The 18,461-nt window shown below is 37.4% G+C and overlaps 1 protein-coding gene across 1 annotated transcript; it reads left to right on the forward strand.

The window, feature by feature from the left end:
- The first annotated feature begins 4,405 nt into the window (after positions 1-4,405).
- On the forward strand, positions 4,406-16,221 carry kif4 (kinesin family member 4). The gene is made up of 31 exons (XM_067494117.1): positions 4,406-4,603; positions 5,401-5,543; positions 5,669-5,783; positions 6,020-6,210; positions 6,306-6,395; positions 6,566-6,732; positions 7,253-7,347; positions 7,494-7,613; positions 7,780-7,955; positions 8,106-8,167; positions 8,258-8,390; positions 8,575-8,633; positions 8,934-9,039; positions 9,179-9,286; positions 9,394-9,576; positions 10,076-10,179; positions 10,295-10,439; positions 10,514-10,624; positions 10,741-10,824; positions 11,004-11,117; positions 11,324-11,479; positions 11,603-11,700; positions 12,320-12,449; positions 12,584-12,754; positions 12,837-12,956; positions 13,076-13,153; positions 13,354-13,455; positions 13,666-13,836; positions 14,089-14,214; positions 14,591-14,695; positions 15,437-16,221. Exons 2-31 carry the CDS (start codon positions 5,421-5,423, stop codon positions 15,662-15,664), a joined length of 3,771 nt encoding a protein of 1,256 aa, XP_067350218.1. The 5' UTR covers positions 4,406-4,603; positions 5,401-5,420; the 3' UTR covers positions 15,665-16,221.
- The last annotated feature ends 2,240 nt before the right edge of the window (positions 16,222-18,461 follow it).

The raw sequence follows: 18,461 nt of genomic DNA on the forward strand, positions 1-18,461 counted from the left end.
CGCCAAAAAGGGTTTGTGTTTCAAGTTTCGTATTGGTAATGCACATTCAGTGTGCATTTACTCTGTCTTTACCCATATTTGTTTTCAAATTTAGAAATTGGTGCTTCCATAGCAGGAAGCTGTAACCTACTGACATCACTCCCTTGAAAGGTCTCATGTCTAACTCAGCACGGGGCTTCAAGCCTGTTAAGTGTAAACTGGTTGAGTATTTGCTTGGCACCAGATCTCCTTGGGCAAACTACAGGGCTATGTAACTTGAGTTTAGGCAAAGTGTGTGTAGCCTTAAACCCCAATTCTCTGGACTTTCCAACAGCATGTTTTTTGTTCATTGAACTTAGAAAATCAATGATGAAAAACACATAAGTCTTACAAATGCTGATATGGTAACTGATTGACAGATGTGTGATTTACACACATTTTGGGTCTAATTGGATTTTTATTCTAATTAAAACAATTGCTCATCATAACATTCCTAACAAATGACAAGCAGCAGTGACAGCATTGTCCTTCGTAATGCAGTCGCATTACTTCCTGCACCCGCAACCCGTTTACTGCCCAGTAAAATAAATGTAAGACACTAGCAGTTGGCTAAATGCTCCTTATTTTCCCTGTGAGTACAGGTTGTTTTCAGATTAATACTAAAAAGATTGTTCCTTTATCATGTAGACTAACAGCAATATAGAAATACTAAATTTATTTATTTTATGACAACAGCTAAGCTTTGCAATCACACTTCTTAAGTCAGAGTGTGGAAAATACTTACAGCCATAGTTGTAATGTATTGTATGAAGAATTTATTGAACTTCATTGTAACGTTGTCTAGCTTAACTGGCTCTGTTGTGGATTTGCATATTAGCTTAATTAAAAATTAACTATACTGTTCAGCTGACTAAACTATTATGTTATGGTACATTACTTAGATTCAAATTATTTTGATCATATATTACATTATCCACAGTTAATGTGATGCTACATTAAATAATATTTAGTAGAGCATGAAGTTCAAATGTACAGATGGCTTAGTGCAGCTGAGTAGAGTGTTTTCTCTTATCAGAACCCTTTTAAGGCAGACCAATTGATTTTAGACATGGGCGATGTCAATGCACTGCAATCCCAACCAGAATATCTTTTAAAACTACAACAGAAAAGGGGAAGCAGGCTGAATCATGAAGGTGACTTTACATACCATAGGGTGGAACATTTTCATTCACAACCTTCCTATTCAAGATCAAAACTGACAAACGTATGTTAATGTTAACATACATTCCATGCATGCTATCGAATCCAGAGCTACTGTATATTATCTAGGCAGGAGCAGAAAGCAGCCAATCATCATCTAATGAATATGTATGGAGAGAATAGACTAGCTTGTGCCATTCATCCACTGTCTGTTCTATTCTTGGGAGCAAGGACAATCTGATGTGTTGTTATTAGGCTGTGTGTCCCACAGTGGCAGGACTCATTCATCTATGAGATAACTTGTGCAGCAGCTGACTGAAGACACAGGTGCTCAAAAAAAATCAAGAAATATAAACTAGCCCAGTGTTTATTTGTACTTCATGTGGGGTTAAGTACTGTTATCAATAAACAGCTTAGTGAACATTCCAGCTGAAGCTTAGTATTTATGTTAAACTACACTTTGGTCCACAAGCTTCAGTACAATCCTCACGCTGTGCCACTATAAATCTGCCATTCTGTACTTCAAACATACTTCAGCTTCTCTTCATTCCTATCCAAGCTAATACTAAACTCTCTGCAGCTTGACTCACCCTATATAAGTCTATTTTTGTGTCTGCTAAGCTAAAGCTGACACTGCTTGTGCTTCTGCTACAAACTCAGAAGCTATCAAAGCCTTTTACTCTCCATATCCACTGCGTTCTCCCATGATTTTGCCAGCTTTACAAAATACACAACCCACTGTGCTTCTGAACATAAAATGAAATCTGATCAAAGATTAGTAGTAGCTGTTCCCTTGGGGACTATGACCTTCTCTCCTTTGCTATTAGTCGTCCCTGACAAAAAAGCAAAATCACATCTAATTTCTTTTTAACATCTACTGAGTTTAAGTCCCTTTAAAGCTTATTCTCAATGACTGCAGACATAACAGCATTTGGTTATATGTATTTTTCCAGATGTATCAGCATTGAGAGAGGCGTGATCTACACCCTTATGTGACAAGGTGAAGCAATACCTGCTGACAATTCAAATGTCCTTACCAATCCATTTGTGTTTGTTGTTGAAAAGAAAACATATTAGAACTGGAGAAAAGGAAAAATAACTGATATTTTTACTTCCATGTGGCATATAATGGCTATGGAGCTCAGTGACTCAGATTTCTTAGATCTTCTGCTGAGATTTCTGGATATCAAAACAATGGCTTATTGTTTGGGCACAGCTGCCCACTAGAGGTTCATAGCACTCTGTGTCCCCTCTAGCTTGCTCTAGTGTTTTTTCATTTTTTTATTAGTTATTAGCTTAATGATTTCAAATGGCCCATAGTGGGTGATAAATTCTTAGTAGGACGCTTAGGATTGTTAACATGATATCAGACATGTCCATTTAATGCCTCTATGGATGCCTTCTCCCAGAGCTCCCAGATTTATATTTTGAAAATGTGACTTCTTTGTGTGAGGTCAGCAGCAGCTGTCACAGAGGAGGTAGAGGGTGAGCCAGCCATCTGTGTTAGACTGGATAAGCTCCATCAATATTGTTGCAGTTCCCAGTGGTCACAAGATTGGTAAAGGTCATAGATTGCATTGGACCCATTTTAACAGGGTTGTGCTCATTTGTCCTGTATATCCCCTATTGCATTAATAGGATACATTTCGGCAAAGGCGACTCATCTTCCATTTTCAGTTGTAAAACTAGGGAAATGCATAAATATTAATGATTTTTATTCTGGCATAAGAATGCAATATCAGTTCATGCTCTAATTTTGGCTAATTGATTAACTGTTAACTGCTGTCTCTTCCTTACATAAACCCTGTAGTTACACGCTCTATATTCAGCTCTTTTACTCTCTGGCAAAGAAAAAGGTCATTATGCTGGGACATAATGACCTTCTTCTTCAAGCCAGAACAGAAGAGAAGAAAAACTCATCTCATCAAGTCACCTATTCAGTTTCCCTTCTGTAATATCAGCCTCTTTTATTTGCACTTCTTGAAATAAAAATAAAATCTCCTGACCTTATTTCTTAACATGTCATATCTGTCATAACCAGCAACCCCCTGTGCACACCCCTACATGCACCTCCAGTCAGCCTCTCCTCTCTGAAAGCCTGTGTAAACCAACTGGCCCCAATCTTCAACAGATCAACAGAACTGTGTCAAGACTGTGGATTTCATTAGGACCCACCCAGGACCCACCCCCCTGCCACTATTTCCCCCTCACCATATTCATATCGGACAATGACATGAACTTCATAATCAAAAAGGCTCAGCAGAGGATGTAGTTCAGGCTACCACAGGAGCTGCTGATCCAGTTGTGTTCTGTTGTTTGTGAGTCTCTCCTGTGCTTCTCTATCACAGCCAACAGAACAAGAACAGACTGTAGCAGATGGATTGAGAGCTGCAGAAAGAATCACTGGTGCTCCCCCACCCACTCTCCAGGATGCCAGGAAGTGGGCAAAGAAAATTACCACTGACCTCTTTCACCCTGAACACAGACTCTTCCAGCTTCTTCTATCTGGCCGGTGGTACCGAGCCCTGTCCGGGAAAATTAGCAGAAACCAGAACACTTTCTTTCCTCAGGCTACACACTCATTATAAGATGACTTCATACTTACTGCTACATTGCTGCAATCCATGCTGGACTGTACACACTGGACAAAACTAATGCTCAACCACTATATCTCCACACAATGACTAAACACCTACACACACACTACGTTGTATTCATTTTAATCTATTTTAAGCCTATCTGTTCCAATATTTCTGCTTACATGAACAATGGGTGGGTACAAACCAAAGGTCCTATCTTCTACGTTGTGTATCAGATTCATGGAAATCCACCTGGAAATACTAGCTGAAATGTTAATCTCTTGTCTCATATTCTTGTTTTGATGTCAAACCCAAATGTTTTTAGTCTATAGCAAAAATAAAGGAATTGGCCTCACTGTTCCAATGCTGTTAAAGGGGAGTGTAAGTTTAGATGTCGAATCAATTATGCAAGTTTCGTTTGGAGAAATAACTAATAACTAAATAAAGAGAAGAATTTTTTAAAATATATTTTTCTTATATTACAACAGTCTTACACAGCAACAACTGACTTTATGTTGATTAATACATTTTGCAAATCATAGTTGAGGTATTGTAGCTGTCTTTTTGTCTTGAACCTGTAGAGGTCAGTGACACATCCGAGTTGCGTTGACACTACCGTAAAAGTATTAGTAGAAGAAGAAGGATAAAGAGGAGGAGCTGGTGTTTGAAAGTGGCGGGCAGTGACAGTATTAATTCAGAACGAGAGTTTATGAAGCCGCAACAAGAAACATTGAAAAATTACCGTTGGATTAAAGTTGTCGGATAAGTGCTTTTCATTATCAACCACGCCCGCTGAATACAGTTTTCCTGATATTTAACGCTGGCACCGGGGGAAACTTGAAAAGGTAACGTTAATTCCAGCGTTTTGCTGCAGCTAACCATGCTAAAGTGAACTTGTTTTCATTAAGCTGACGCCTGCGTGTCATCAAAAACCTGGGGTTGTTTGCCCATTTGTGTTATTTTCCATTATATAAAAACGTCATGTCAATAAACGGAAATTATGTATTTGGTGATGTTGGCTTGTTTTGTGTCTTTCTGGTAACTTCGGCTATTGTTATAGTTACGCTAGCTAACTAGCTGACTACTGTCTACTGGAGACAATGATCCACAAATATTAAGTTAACGTTAAACCAGTCACGCTGTCAATAACATGACAGCACCCTATTTTCTAAGTCAGTGCATATGACATTCATCCATATCAGCCATAATCCCCTAACAAAATTCCGTATGATTCAATATACTAGAAAGTAGTATTATGTCATGATATAATATAATATTATTATTTGAATTTTTAAATTTCAAATAATAAAAACCTTGTCAATGTGAATTATTTTAGGTTTTGCTTTGGTTTGCATTTCTCTTTCCACAAACTACTGATTAGATATTTTTGCAATTCATTACTAATCCCTCCAACGTTTTGTTATTCATGTCACCCCTGAAGGCAAAATCTTTTTCTTTTATAATGATGATGTTCACCATATCTGCCTTTGCAGCCATGTCAACACTATTTTTAGTTTTAGTGCTACAATGAAGTTTTGTTGAAGTCATAAATATGTATTTTTATTTGGCTACTTCATAGAATTTACGTTACACTGCCTAAATTTGGTTACGTTGTTCTCTCTTTATTTAAAAAAAAATCCAGATTCACTGTAATCCTGCATCATGACAAATGAGGATGCAAAAGTTATCCCAGTCCGAGTTGCATTGCGATGTCGTCCATTGGTCCCTAAAGAAATCAATGAAGGATGTCAGTGCTGTCTGACATTTGTGCCAGGGGAGCCTCAGGTCTGTGCTCAGTAGATCACAAAAACAATTTATGTAGAAAGTTGTTTTTATAAATTCAAACATTTTTGTTTTCTGCTCTTGTTCGACACAAAATGTTAAAACTTTGCTGCATTGTTTTGTTTCAGGTGATTGTTGGTACAGAGAAGGCGTTCACCTACGATTATGTATTCGATCCTACTGCTGAACAAGAAGAAGTTTTCACTTCTGCTGTGTCCCCCTTATTGAATGGGCTTTTCAAAGGTAGCTCTGTCACTTGACATGAGCATGATGATTTATTTAAAATCTTTAAGAATGTTGATGTTGCTGCTGCTATTGTTCTCTTAGGAGGTAACCCTGCACCTTCTGCCACATGAGTTATTTGAAACTGGGCTTGTCATTGGTTTCACCAAAAATGAAATTCACATTAGATCCATTGGAATGCTATAAGCTAACATGTTATATAAGTGTAAAACCATGGTTTCTCCTTATTTCTGTAGGCTACCATGCCACTGTTCTTGCATATGGACAGACTGGGTCAGGAAAGACCTTCTCTATGGGAGGAACATACACATCAGCTCAGGAAAATGATCCTTCAGTTGGAGTTATTCCACGTGTCATCAGAAGGATCTTTGAGCAAAGGGAGAAGAGGACAGACTGTGAATTTTGTCTGGCAGTGTCTTACCTAGAGGTTGTTACACAGTATATCTACACTGTATTTAATATTTGATCAGATTTTTGTCATGTTATTGGATAATGACCTTTTAAAATTATTTATTTATTTAGATCTATAATGAAGATATACTGGATTTGCTGTGTGCGTCTAAAGATAAACCTGCCATCAGCATTCGTGAAGATCCCAAGGAGGGTATTAAGGTGAGTGCTTGACACACATTGTTCAATGTCTTGGGAGTTATAATGAATAGATATATAAACTTCAGGAAAGTGCATCCATGTCTTTTACATGGTGTCTCCTTTTTATTGTATTTTTCTTTTATGTATTTTGATTGATATTCTTTTTAAATTGATAATATCCTCTTTTACAGATTGTGGGACTAACTGAAAGGCAGGTGTTCTCTGCCCGTGAAATGGTGGGATGTCTGGAGCTTGGAAACTCAGCTCGCACTGTGGGTTCTACAGCAATGAACGCAGCATCTTCGCGGTCGCATGCTATCTTTACAATCACACTGGAGCAACGCAAAGGGGCAGACAAGTCAGTTGGGACGTGTTTTGTGTCACTATGATACTAATATTTTTGGTTTTCATTAGGCCACTTTCTGTACACAACTTTTATGATCTAACAGGTTTGAAGCTCTATAATGTGACTTGAAATTGTCATAAAGTTGTTTTATGTGTCTTAATTTTTTGTGTATGTATGCTTAGTTATAGCTATGAAATAAATTATCCTCATTCTTAATTGATAGTGAGGCCCAGAGGAACGGTTGGGAACTTTCTAAAGGAAAACTACAATAAATCAATCTTACCTGAAATTAGATGTCATGCCTCTGAAGGCCAGAGAGATATTAAAAAAAAATTGAGTTAAAAGGGTTATTTTTAAAGATAAAATAAATATTGAATTGACCATTTGTCGCGATCTATTTGTGTTTATGCTGCTATTTTTAATTTGTATACCATACGATACTGCTTCTGTATACAGTTCTAGCCTTCGTTACTTTATGTGGGAAAGTCAATATAATCTACAACTTGAATATTTGTATTATATTTTTTTGCAGAATTGACTCTGTTGTTTCAAAGTTGCACCTCGTGGATCTGGCTGGTTCAGAAAGACAAAAGAAAACCAAAGCAGAAGGAGATCGTTTAAAGGAAGGTAACCTAAATCAATTTTTAAATTATTTAGTTATTTTTATTAACTTTTAAAAGTTGTCAGACCTCAACTTATGATTTTATTTGTGTTTTTTTTTCTTTGTATTTGTTATTGTCTTCTGTTTTGATGCTATTTATTTCCATCCTCAGGGATCAGCATCAACCGTGGCCTTTTGTCTCTGGGTAATGTGATCAGTGCTTTAGGGGATGAAAGCAAGAAAAACACCTTTGTTCCTTACAGAGACTCTAAGCTCACCCGCCTGCTGCAAGGTATGACTTTAGCTAATTGTTCAACAGTTACACATTTGTCATTAGGTCCGATTTTTAGACAAAGTAGACAGAATGCATCTTGCCTTTTGTTACTTTGGTTGTTTTGTTGAAAGTTTTTTTTTTTTAGGGCTTTTATGAGAATTTCTCTCTCTTATGTTTAATTAAGATTCACTGGGAGGAAATAGTCACACTTTGATGATTGCATGCATCAGTCCTGCAGACTCAAACATGGAAGAGACCATCAACACCCTGCGATATGCTGACAGAGCTCGCAAAATTAAAAATAAGCCTATAGTCAATGTTGATCCCAGAACTGCAGAAATGAGCCGACTGAAACAGCAGGTAAAGTAACTGGGGGGGGGGGGGTCTCTCGTGGTAAATTGATAATCAAATTTTAAACTGCTTTTGGCAGCATGATTCCTTATTGTAGGATATAAATCTTTTTTCTGTTTTTAAAATGAATATTGGAAGTAAAATTTGATTCATACTTAGGTTCAGGAACTGCAGGTGATGCTACTTCATGCCCGTGGAGGAGTAGCTCCAGTCCTCTCTGGGTAAGCCCTCCCACCAGTATGTGGACGAAGGCATTCATGGCACATATTAACTCAGTTACAGTGACAGTTATTAAGTCCCTTTTGTTACAGGCTAGAGTCAACGGAGAAAGTGACTAAGCTTTTGGAAAGCAACCGTGCTCTGCAGGATGAGAACAATAAGCTAAGCAGGGAGCTGAGTGAGGCAGCTGGCCAGACCGCCCTCATGTTTGAAAAAATTATTATGGTGAGCCATATCTCAATATTTACTAGTCCCTCCTCTTAAGTCATAGTTGAAATTTGATGGGACCGCTGCCCCTGGAGAAAATGTGTTCCTTTATATTATAATGAAGAAAAAGGCCAAAACAATTAAAGCCATCATGGTTATCGCTGTGTTTTATCATGACCCCCAATTGTGTCTTATTTCATAGACCGAACAAGAAAACGAGAAGCTACAAAGCAAACTGGAAGAACTACGGCACCATGCAGCGTACGTTTACAAAGACATGAAGCCAGGAGAGCTTTGGGTGGGAGGGGGACTGACAGTGCTTAAATGGGACACAAAACTGAATCTTGTTAAATGTGGTGTTTGTTCCTTAAACTAGTTATTTTGTCCTTAACTACTTTAGTGATTTTTATTAAGAACCTTTGTAAGTTCAACATGTTTTACAGTTGGAAGTTAGCCACTGAGTAGAAGGTAACAAATGAGTCACGTACTGATATATATTTCTAGAAATAAATCCATATTAGGCAGTAATGATATTAAAACACACTGTTTATTTACCTTCAGATGTACCGTTGATCTTGAGAAATTGTTGGAGATGCTTGAGGACCAAGAATTGAAGGAGAACGTTGAAGTGATGAAAAACCTGCAAGATGTAATCTTAGAGCTCAAGGTACAAAATCAGCTTATGTAAAAATGTATCATTTAAATTCTGGTGAAGACAGTTGTTAGTTTCTCCACACAAATCAAACTTTTAATTTGAATGTTTATAATGGTAAGAGTTTTTATCCTTGTTCTATTAATTTATTTAGAATGAGAGTGCAGGTATTGCTGCGTGCATTGATGCTATGGCTGCAGGAGAGGATGTCCCTGAGGTTTCTGGAAATGGCAGTCAAAATGCAGCAGATGAGTCCCCTTCCGTACGTTGGCAATTTACTTATTACTTAGTTATCACATCTACAGTTCATCTCAGTGATACTTCTGAAATGTAAATTAAGATGTTTCCCACCTTGAACACATTGACCAGGATGCCACTGCCATTGTTGGTAAGGACTCTCAAGAGGCCTTTACTACCCATCATGCATTGCGGCAGGCCCAACTCTCCAAGGAACTGATTGAGCTGAATAAAGTGTTGAGTTTGAAGGAAGCTTTTGTAAAGAAAATGTGCCAGAATGATAGCCATTTGGAGCCGATGCAATCAGAACACCAGGTGAGAGGTTTTTGTATTTAGTTTTCTGTCTGTTACTCCGCTAAAAGAACACAATTGTGCTAAAGCTAAGATAGTAGACTCTAAGTATGTTTAGAAAAAAATTACTCACTTTGTTAGTAAATGTGTACATGTTCCTACCTTTTGGATCTCACATCCTTTTAAAGACTGACCTTTCTTCAAATGGATGAGAGACACTTGATTTTGTGTGGCTATTTGGTAGATTTCTATCAGTCTACATTGTCATTCATATTGTCTATATAACCTTTTTTGGAATGTAGTAATTTTGCAAGGTGTGAGTGTACAAGTGCATACTGTAGTTTGATGCTGTACCATCCATTTGTTAATCAGATGCTAAGTGACATGGCAATATTTTCTCATAAGAGTGTAAATGTGCAAAGTTTAATGCAAAGCGTTACTGTGTAATTGTATTATTTATGCCCAGTTTTTATTGGTGGGAATTGTTGGACAAGTTTTAAACTTCTGCACATTTGTCACACAGAAAAATGTACAATGTCTGCAGTCCGCTGTGGATTCTCTGCAAAAGGAGAAAGAAGAACTTGTTTTGGCACTTCAGTCAGCAAAGAAAGATACCAACCAGGCCAAGTAGGAAAATGTTAACTCTTTTTTTGCTGTGTTCTGATGGAATATTTCTGCCTAGTTCTAAGGTATATTCAAAAAACCCTCTGTCTTTTATTTATTTATTTATTTTTGTCTTTAGGCTTAGTGAGCAGCGCAGGAAGAGGCTACAGGAGCTTGAAGGTCAGCTTGTGGAAATGAAGAAGAAGCTTCTTGAACAATCCAAATTGCTGAAACTCAAAGAGTCCTCAGTTCAGAAAGTTACCAAGCTCATGCAGGAAATACAGGTATGCTTTTGTTTTTCTTACAAATTGGGGCCACAGATGCCAAATCCAAGCACATTAACACTGCGTTCCCACAGGCAATGAAGACCCAGCGTACACAGCTGATGAGACAGATGAGGGACGACTCTGAGAAATTCAGACAGTGGAAGAGCAAGAAAGACAGAGAGGTGCTACAGCTAAAGGAAAAGGTATGTAAAGGAGAAATTCTACCTACGGCATCATAGAGCATGTCCAGATCTGCAAAGAATGTGTCCCACTAAATGATTAAGATTGTTTGACTAAACATTTTGTTCTCTTTTTACAGGATCGTAAGCGTCAGTATGAGTTGCTCAAACTTGAACGTGACTTCCAGAAACAGGCCAATGTCTTACGTCGTAAAACTGAAGAGGTGAGTGCACCTCCTTACTGTTTTATTCTTGAGCACTTGTCACAATTTGTAACACATCCAAATGCACAAAAAAAGTGTCAATAAATTGTGCTACACAGAACAATTAAACCCAAATTTTGTAAGTTAACTAAGTTTGAAAACCATTTAATTTATCTTCTTTAAAAATGTTCTCTTGTCAGGCTGCTGCTGCAAACAAGAGGTTGAAAGATGCCTTACAAAAGAGAAGTGAGGTATCAGAGAAACGCAAAGATGCTCACAACAGAGGAATGGAAGGAGCTGCTGCTAGAGTTAAGGTAGTAAAATGTTGTTCTGGTTCTCAGACTTTTTTATTTTTATTTTTTATCTATACTTAAAAGACTTATGATTATAAAATGTAACAAAATACTTTGCAGTGTTACCTTTTATTATATTAGCACCTATGTGCACTTTTTTATTATTTACTTTATAGTTATTATTCAGAATTGTTCTGTTAACTGGTATTCTGTGTATATGTATTCAGACCTGGTTTCTAAATGAAGTGGAGGTGATGGTCAGTACAGAAGAGGCCCGGCGACACCTCAGTGATCTGCTGGAGGACAGAAAGGTCTTGGCTCAGGAGGTCAACCGCCTCAAACAGCAGCTGGAGGCAGGGGAAAGACCTGCTGCCAAAATCCGGGTGAGCTGAGAAATTAGTACTTTTCCCCGTGCTCAGTGATGAGAACATGATCGAAAAGAAGCACAAGTAGACCTCTAGTGCTTTAGCAGAGTCAGTGTTTCAAATCTTTGTCCTTTCATGCAGCGACGGACACTAATTATCTCTGAGTTGGAGAGCCACGGGGCGATGGAAACACCACTGACCAAGCAGGTTGAGAACCTGGAGACAGAAATGGGCCTCAGGTGAGTCAGCTCAGCTCTGTTTTAATGCCTCTGTGCTGGCACCTGCCGTGAGTTGCCTGTCTGTCCCATTCTCTTGAACGCAGTATCTCAGGAACACCTGCAGGGGATTTTCTAACATTTGGCCCAGATGTCGACTTGGCCTCATGCATGAACTGATTAGAGTTTGGACTGATAAAACAAGTGCAACACAACTTGTAGAAGGCTGCATACAACCACTAAGGAGCAATTTTTATTTTGATTTAATGTTTATATTTAACCAGGGAGTCATCAAACTTCCATACACCTCAGGTTTAATTACCTTTTGTTGTGTTTTTAGCAATTAGGTTTCTCTTGTACATGTTGATGATAAACAAAATGGCTTCAAGCTTGTTAAAAATGTCTTTCCACATCTGCCAGTTGTGTCACAGACACATTTGGAAAATAGAATGTGGAGAATGTTGTACCAGTGTGAAGACATTATTGTCCTCTCTTTAGGTCATCACATAATATCTTTTAACTCCTAAACTACAATATGCCCTTTACAAAACTGTCTACAGGAATAACTAAATCTATCTTTTTTTTTTCTTTTTTTTTAAGTTGTGGTTCAGAAAAGGGATTATTGAGATTTGTATTTCACCAGGAATGCCCAGATAGCTGACCTGCAGCAGAAACTTCTTGTCGCAGACAGCGAGAGTCGTTTGAAACAGCGCATAGATGGCATCACAAGCATAGTGGACGCCAAGTGTGCCATTAAAGTCCTGATGTCTGAGGTGGCATATCGTGTTTGTTTGTTTGTTTGTTTTTTAAGTTTAATTTTTCTATCCAGATCTGTCTTAAATTAGTTAACTGGACATTTGTGTGTTTGAAATCCACTCGGATTATTATTATTTATTTATTTTAATAGCTGGTGTCTGCTAAAACAGCCAGTGCTAAACTGGAGAGTGAACTCAAGCAAGAGAAGGGAAATGCACAAGATTTAAGGAAGTTGCTGGCTGATGAGAGAAATGTAATGTCAACCATGGACATGGAGCACCAGCAGCAGTTGGTGGAACTAGAGCAGAGACATCAAGAAAAGGTTCTCATATCATTTACATGCTAATTTGTCTCTCGTTACAGACATGGATATTCATGTACTCTTTTTGCTTTTTGTTGTACAGGTTCTTTACCTCCTTAACCAGCTACAGAACAAACCCATATATGACGAGTCCAGCGAAACGAAACAGGTGGTTGAAGAGAGTTCAAAGGAGAAGGAGCTCCTGCAACGCCTCAAAGTTCAGGTTTGTCTCCACAGTCTCCACACCAGCATGTTTAACCAGCACGTGACTCTGCTTTACTCCTTGTTTGGGAAAATAATCATGTCAAGTTAATCATGGGGTTATTGATGACATCATTTTAGGAAGGAGAGCTTGAAAAGCTGCGAGAATTGAGTGAGCAGAACCAGAAACTCATGGAGCAGAATGAACAGTACAGACAGGTAAGTTCTCATCTTAGTTTAGAGTTGCGTTTATAAATAACTATTTCACTGATGTGAACTTTTGAAAATGCCTTTTAACATAACTAATATTCACATGACTAATAATTTCATTTGTTGTGGGAGCATAAGTTCTGCATTTAGCTTTACCCACGCAGTGTGGCTACTTCAATCCTATTCATATATCGTTCTTTCCTCCATAGAAACTTTCATTGCTTCACCTCGCAAGTGCAAAGAAAGTGCTTGTACCTGCAACAAACAATGAAAAGGACCTAGATGACTCATTTGACTATGTGCCTCCAAAGGTTAGATATGAACATATTCAACTTTTCTGTTTGCTGTATGTTATTTTAGCTTTTAATGTCCAATTGTTTTCCTGCAGATATTTAAAATATTGTAGCCCAGACCATTGTATAAACTGGAAAAAAAAGCACAGCACCAACAGTCAAATTATGTTGACGTTTATTTTATTTTAAGTTTTATTTTTTTGTCCTTTTGCTTTGTCTAAATGAAAGCCTAAAGGGAGGCGTTACACCACAGCTAGAGCACCACAGAACATGACCATCAATATTGAAGAGCTGATGTCTCCTAGTGAAGATGACGAGAATGAGGAGGAAGAGGACGAGTGGCGTCCTGAGAAACCAGAGAAGGGAAGCAGAATCTCAAAGAAACCAAAAGCAACTGGGGTAAGACTGGGATCAGAAATCGGGTCATCCTCAAACTGGTTATATGTGTATTAAACCAATAAACTCATAGCCCCTGGCTGTGTACATGTTTACTGAATGTTATCCAGGATGTAATCTTTTTAAATATGATATAATTAAAGTACACATTGCCTGCATGTGCTTTGTGTGGCGCAAACTGTAATTGTTTAGGAATTATGATAGTTGGATTAGTTGTGACTCAGAAAATCTTTGAAATTTCTTCTGTTCCATTAGTGTGCATGCAAAGGTCGCTGCAGCAACAAGCAGTGCAGATGTCGCAAAGGAAAGATGACGTGTGGGGAGAACTGCCAGTGTGATCATGAGAAGTGTCGAAATATGGATAATCAGGTGCCTGCTGAGGTAAATCTTCATTAAAGTTTTCCTGTCTGCCTGTAATTAAGCATGAAAAGAGTTTGCTTGGTTTCGCAGCATTTGAATGAGTATTCTTTGCACACACACACACACACACACACACACACACACACACACACACTTAATATCTTGATCAAAGGAAATCTTTAGTCCTAATGTTGCTTCTTACAAAGTAATTGCTAATATACCATAATAATCTGTTGTTGCTTTAACACGTGGTTATGTGACTTGTTATTGTAGGTGTTAACATTAACCACAGTTGCCAGGCCAGATCAAACTTGACAACAATACCCTGACTTGCTTTTTTAAAAAGATTTAAAAATACAAGCAGGAAACGATGTTCACAGTTGTAAATTCACTTCAGGATCAGACAGAAACTGCTTCTAGAGACTCTGTTCAGGACCCCTCATCCCTCAGTCCGGACAACACCACATTCTTCAAACCTCTATCTTGTACACCCACCAAGAAGGTAGGCTGCTTCTTTCTCCACACTCGGCAGTATAAAGAATAATTATCTATGCTGTACAGTGACATTGAGAATGATCGTTGGACAGGCAGAGGATATGATTATGTCATATCAGTAAAATTGAACAATGATTTATTAAATTTGTTTTTGTTAAAGGATAACTTTGGTCACTTTGGTTTCAGAATGAATCGTATTTACACCAATCTTTATAGTCAGGAAGACAATTAATTCCCTTTATGACAGGTAATGTTCCTCAGTCTACAACCTTGTTTAGTTTATTTGTTGTCCAAAAACATTTAAAAGTAAACGTTCCTGCAGAATGCGTGGAACCATGTCACCAAGTGGACGTGTGTGTGTGTGTGTGGTTGTGTCTGGGTGTGTCCACCGTGTTTTTAAGCATTTTTGGGCAAAATGAGGTCTAAGGCACAGATGTACAAACTTATCCAGGTTACAGACTGATCGACATTACCTGTAAGTGAAAGAAATTCATTGTTGGTTTTACTGTCTGTATGATAATTGGTGAACGTAGAATGGATTTAGAAAATAATCTTTATAATCTTTCCCTACTTTATTCTTCCTGGTTATTTAGGCAAACAAGCAAACCCCCCTTCTTCAACATTTTAAGCTGTGACCTGACAGTGAAATGTAAAAATAGTAATGTGTATTGGCACAATGAACATGACCTTTTTTTGAGTTCTGTAATGAAGAACTATCTCACATATCCTATTTTATGTACCATTCTAGGTGCTAAAAGAAATCCGAGACATGGGGCACTCCACCGCAGAGCTGAAGTTTGTCAGGAAACCCATTCTACCGGAGGAGGAGGAAGAGGAGGAGGAGGAGGAGGAGGATGATGATGATGAAGAGGACGACAAAACAACAGTCCTGTTACTCAAGAAGAAAAAAAGAATTTTGACAAGTTTTCAGAACAGCTTTTTCTCTGGCTGCACACCAATCAGAGAAGAATCTTAAAGAGGAAAGACTGGTTAGCTGTCTATTTGTCTGGTTAAACGTCCTTTTTAGTGTGTGTTCTGTCTGTTTTTCGTTTTATGTGACTAACTGTTGTGTACTGTAACTTGAAAGTAGTTTCCTGCAAAACCCCTTTGTTTTCTTTAGACGTAACAAAGTCCTTTACTGGAGTTTCCATCGAGATGACCAACAGCCCTGTACATAGTTTAGTGTAATGTGTTGTATAATATTTCTTAGCACAGCATCGATTTACAGTCATGACTCTACAACAGCTTTTCAACACTTCATTCTAAAATGTCTTTGGAGCAATTTGTCGCATTGTTCACTGTGATTTTAGTATCGGAGCTCAATAAAATCTTAGTCAAATTTGTTTTGTAAAAGCAAAACTGTTTTGGTTTTTTGTCTTCATGTGTACCAGCATTTAATGTCTGAGCATTTTAAGACAATGGAAACTAATTAATGTTATTTATCTGTTTTGATGTTCTTGTAATTTAATTTTGACAGCAAATGATCCTTTGTGAAAACGTTTTCTTCAAACTAAACTTCAGACTGCAGAGCTGTATGTGTGTGTTTTTAAAGGCTAATCTTAATATGTACTTGCCAGTGGAATTCACAAATGCTGAATATATCAATCCCCAAATGCTTAGAGGAAAAATAAACAGTCAACTCTAATTATGTCTGATATTTTGACATAATGCAGGTTTTCTTGTTTTGCTGCTTTAAAGAAATAGATTGTTTTCCTTTTATTTTTCTTTTCTTTGGTGCCCACACACCAGTCTTGTCTAGGAGCTTAAACTGGTATCAATAACAATTTTGTGCATTTCTTACAACCCGAGAGCAAAATCTGTTTTGTGTGTTTTGTAAAGCACATCAAGTGGTTCTTTAAATTAACCAAAGTCTAAACCTACTAGTTTTAAGTATTGTTCTAAAGGTTTTTCCCAAAATTGCAAAGGGAGGGAACAAGTATTACCTTTATATATTTCATTGTTTTTAGGAACTTATTGACAATTTTAAGTGAAATTAAAATACATATGATTTTGTTCTGTACCTCATATTTAGTATCTCAGGGCAAATGGTGATAAGAGGAACTCTTCATGTTTGTTCTTTGTCTGCTCTGATACAAACATGAAGTTGTTCTTCAGTCCTCAGCTGCAGACTATTGTTATAGACTCTTATAACAACATATTCTCCAATTCTCTTGAAAAATTTAACTGATTACCACCAAACAAAGCTACATGGTTTGTTTGTCCCAAGCCAACAAAAAGTATGGCAGTATTGATGATTGATTCTTCACATTTTTAAGTATTTTAAAAAAACGATAACTGAGTAACATTACAGATTAATGCCAGAGAAAATAAATCCACAGAATGGGTGCAACTCAAAGAGCAAAGAGAAACAGGCATGAGAGGAAATGGTTGTAAAGGCTGAACTTTTGTCAAAACAACAGCATCAGACATCTGACAGTGGGATAAAGGGGAAATGAAATGTCAATTCTGTTTGATGAGAATCGTTCTTTCAGCCAAGAGAGCTGAGGACGCAAAGGCTTTGTTTGGGATTTTAGAAACTGTTCGAGAAAGGAGGACAGGCCTAAAGACAGGGGCCTTCCCTGAATCAGATAACGATATTGGATTTGAGGTAAAGAAATGTTAAATGGAATACTTATACTGCAACATATTAAAGTATACTGCAACATATTAAAGCTTTGTTTGTTGCCTCTTGTTGTTGTAAAGCACAATTGTCCCCAGTGGTGGGTGCTAGAGGTCAGAATACATTTTTTATTTGCAGGCTTGTTGAAAGTCCATGTTATTTATCAGTGGGTGTTGTCCCAACAAAAGCTGGCTTGTGCTGGTGTGTGTGTATATGTGTATTTGTGTGTGTGTGTGTGTGTCAGCTTCTCTGTAGCAAACACTGTCCACTCCAGACTAACTGGTGTGAATTCTCAGTAGTTACAGAAATGCCGAAATACCGAAATTTCGATTTTCTTTCGAATGTCCAGATAAAGAAATCATAACTCCAGCCAAATAATTCTGAAGCCATCTCCTATCCATCTTAATGAGGGTATTTTAGAGACGAACAGATATGAAGGCTTGATCCTTTCTGATTTTATGCTATGAAGAGAGGATTAGCGTTTTGTTTTTTTAATACACACATACATTTGTTTCATTTGAGTCCATTGCAATAAATGAATGCAGATGAAATTTAAGTTTTTCTCTAAATAAATACCCACTTCTGATCTCCTATACTGAGTTGAATAGACTTTTTTGTAACATAACTGCATGTAGGAGATTTAGAAAGATTGTGTATGCGTATACAATACGATAAAGTAACATTTATTGTATAGTATTTTCAGGTGTTTGGAGTTTTGTGCTAACATGTAGCTTAGAATTGACTGTGCACTAAAAACACAAATGCAGCTTTTATTAAAAAAAAATGGTCACATTAAAATTTATATTACATATATATATTTTTTTGTGTCAACATCACTTTGGACTCTGCCGTTGTGTTTGAAAAGTAAAAAGGTCAGGCCCTCAAACTGTCAAACACATGAACAGTATATCTATATATACATATACACTACTGTGTAATGTTTATTAAATTATATGGAGTGTACAATGAAACTACTTCCCTACTTTTATTTAATAACCAGATATTATATGTTAGTTTCAGGTCTTTGCACAAAAGTTTTGCCTTTACTGATGAAGAACCCAATAATAACAGTGAGGGAGGGCACAATGAATGTCCAGTAGGTCCATGTTACAGGTCTTATAAACAACAAAGCTGCAGGATTTCATCTAAATAT

Source organism: Channa argus, chromosome 24, assembly GCF_033026475.1.
Source record: "Channa argus isolate prfri chromosome 24, Channa argus male v1.0, whole genome shotgun sequence".
NCBI lineage: Eukaryota > Metazoa > Chordata > Actinopteri > Anabantiformes > Channidae > Channa > Channa argus.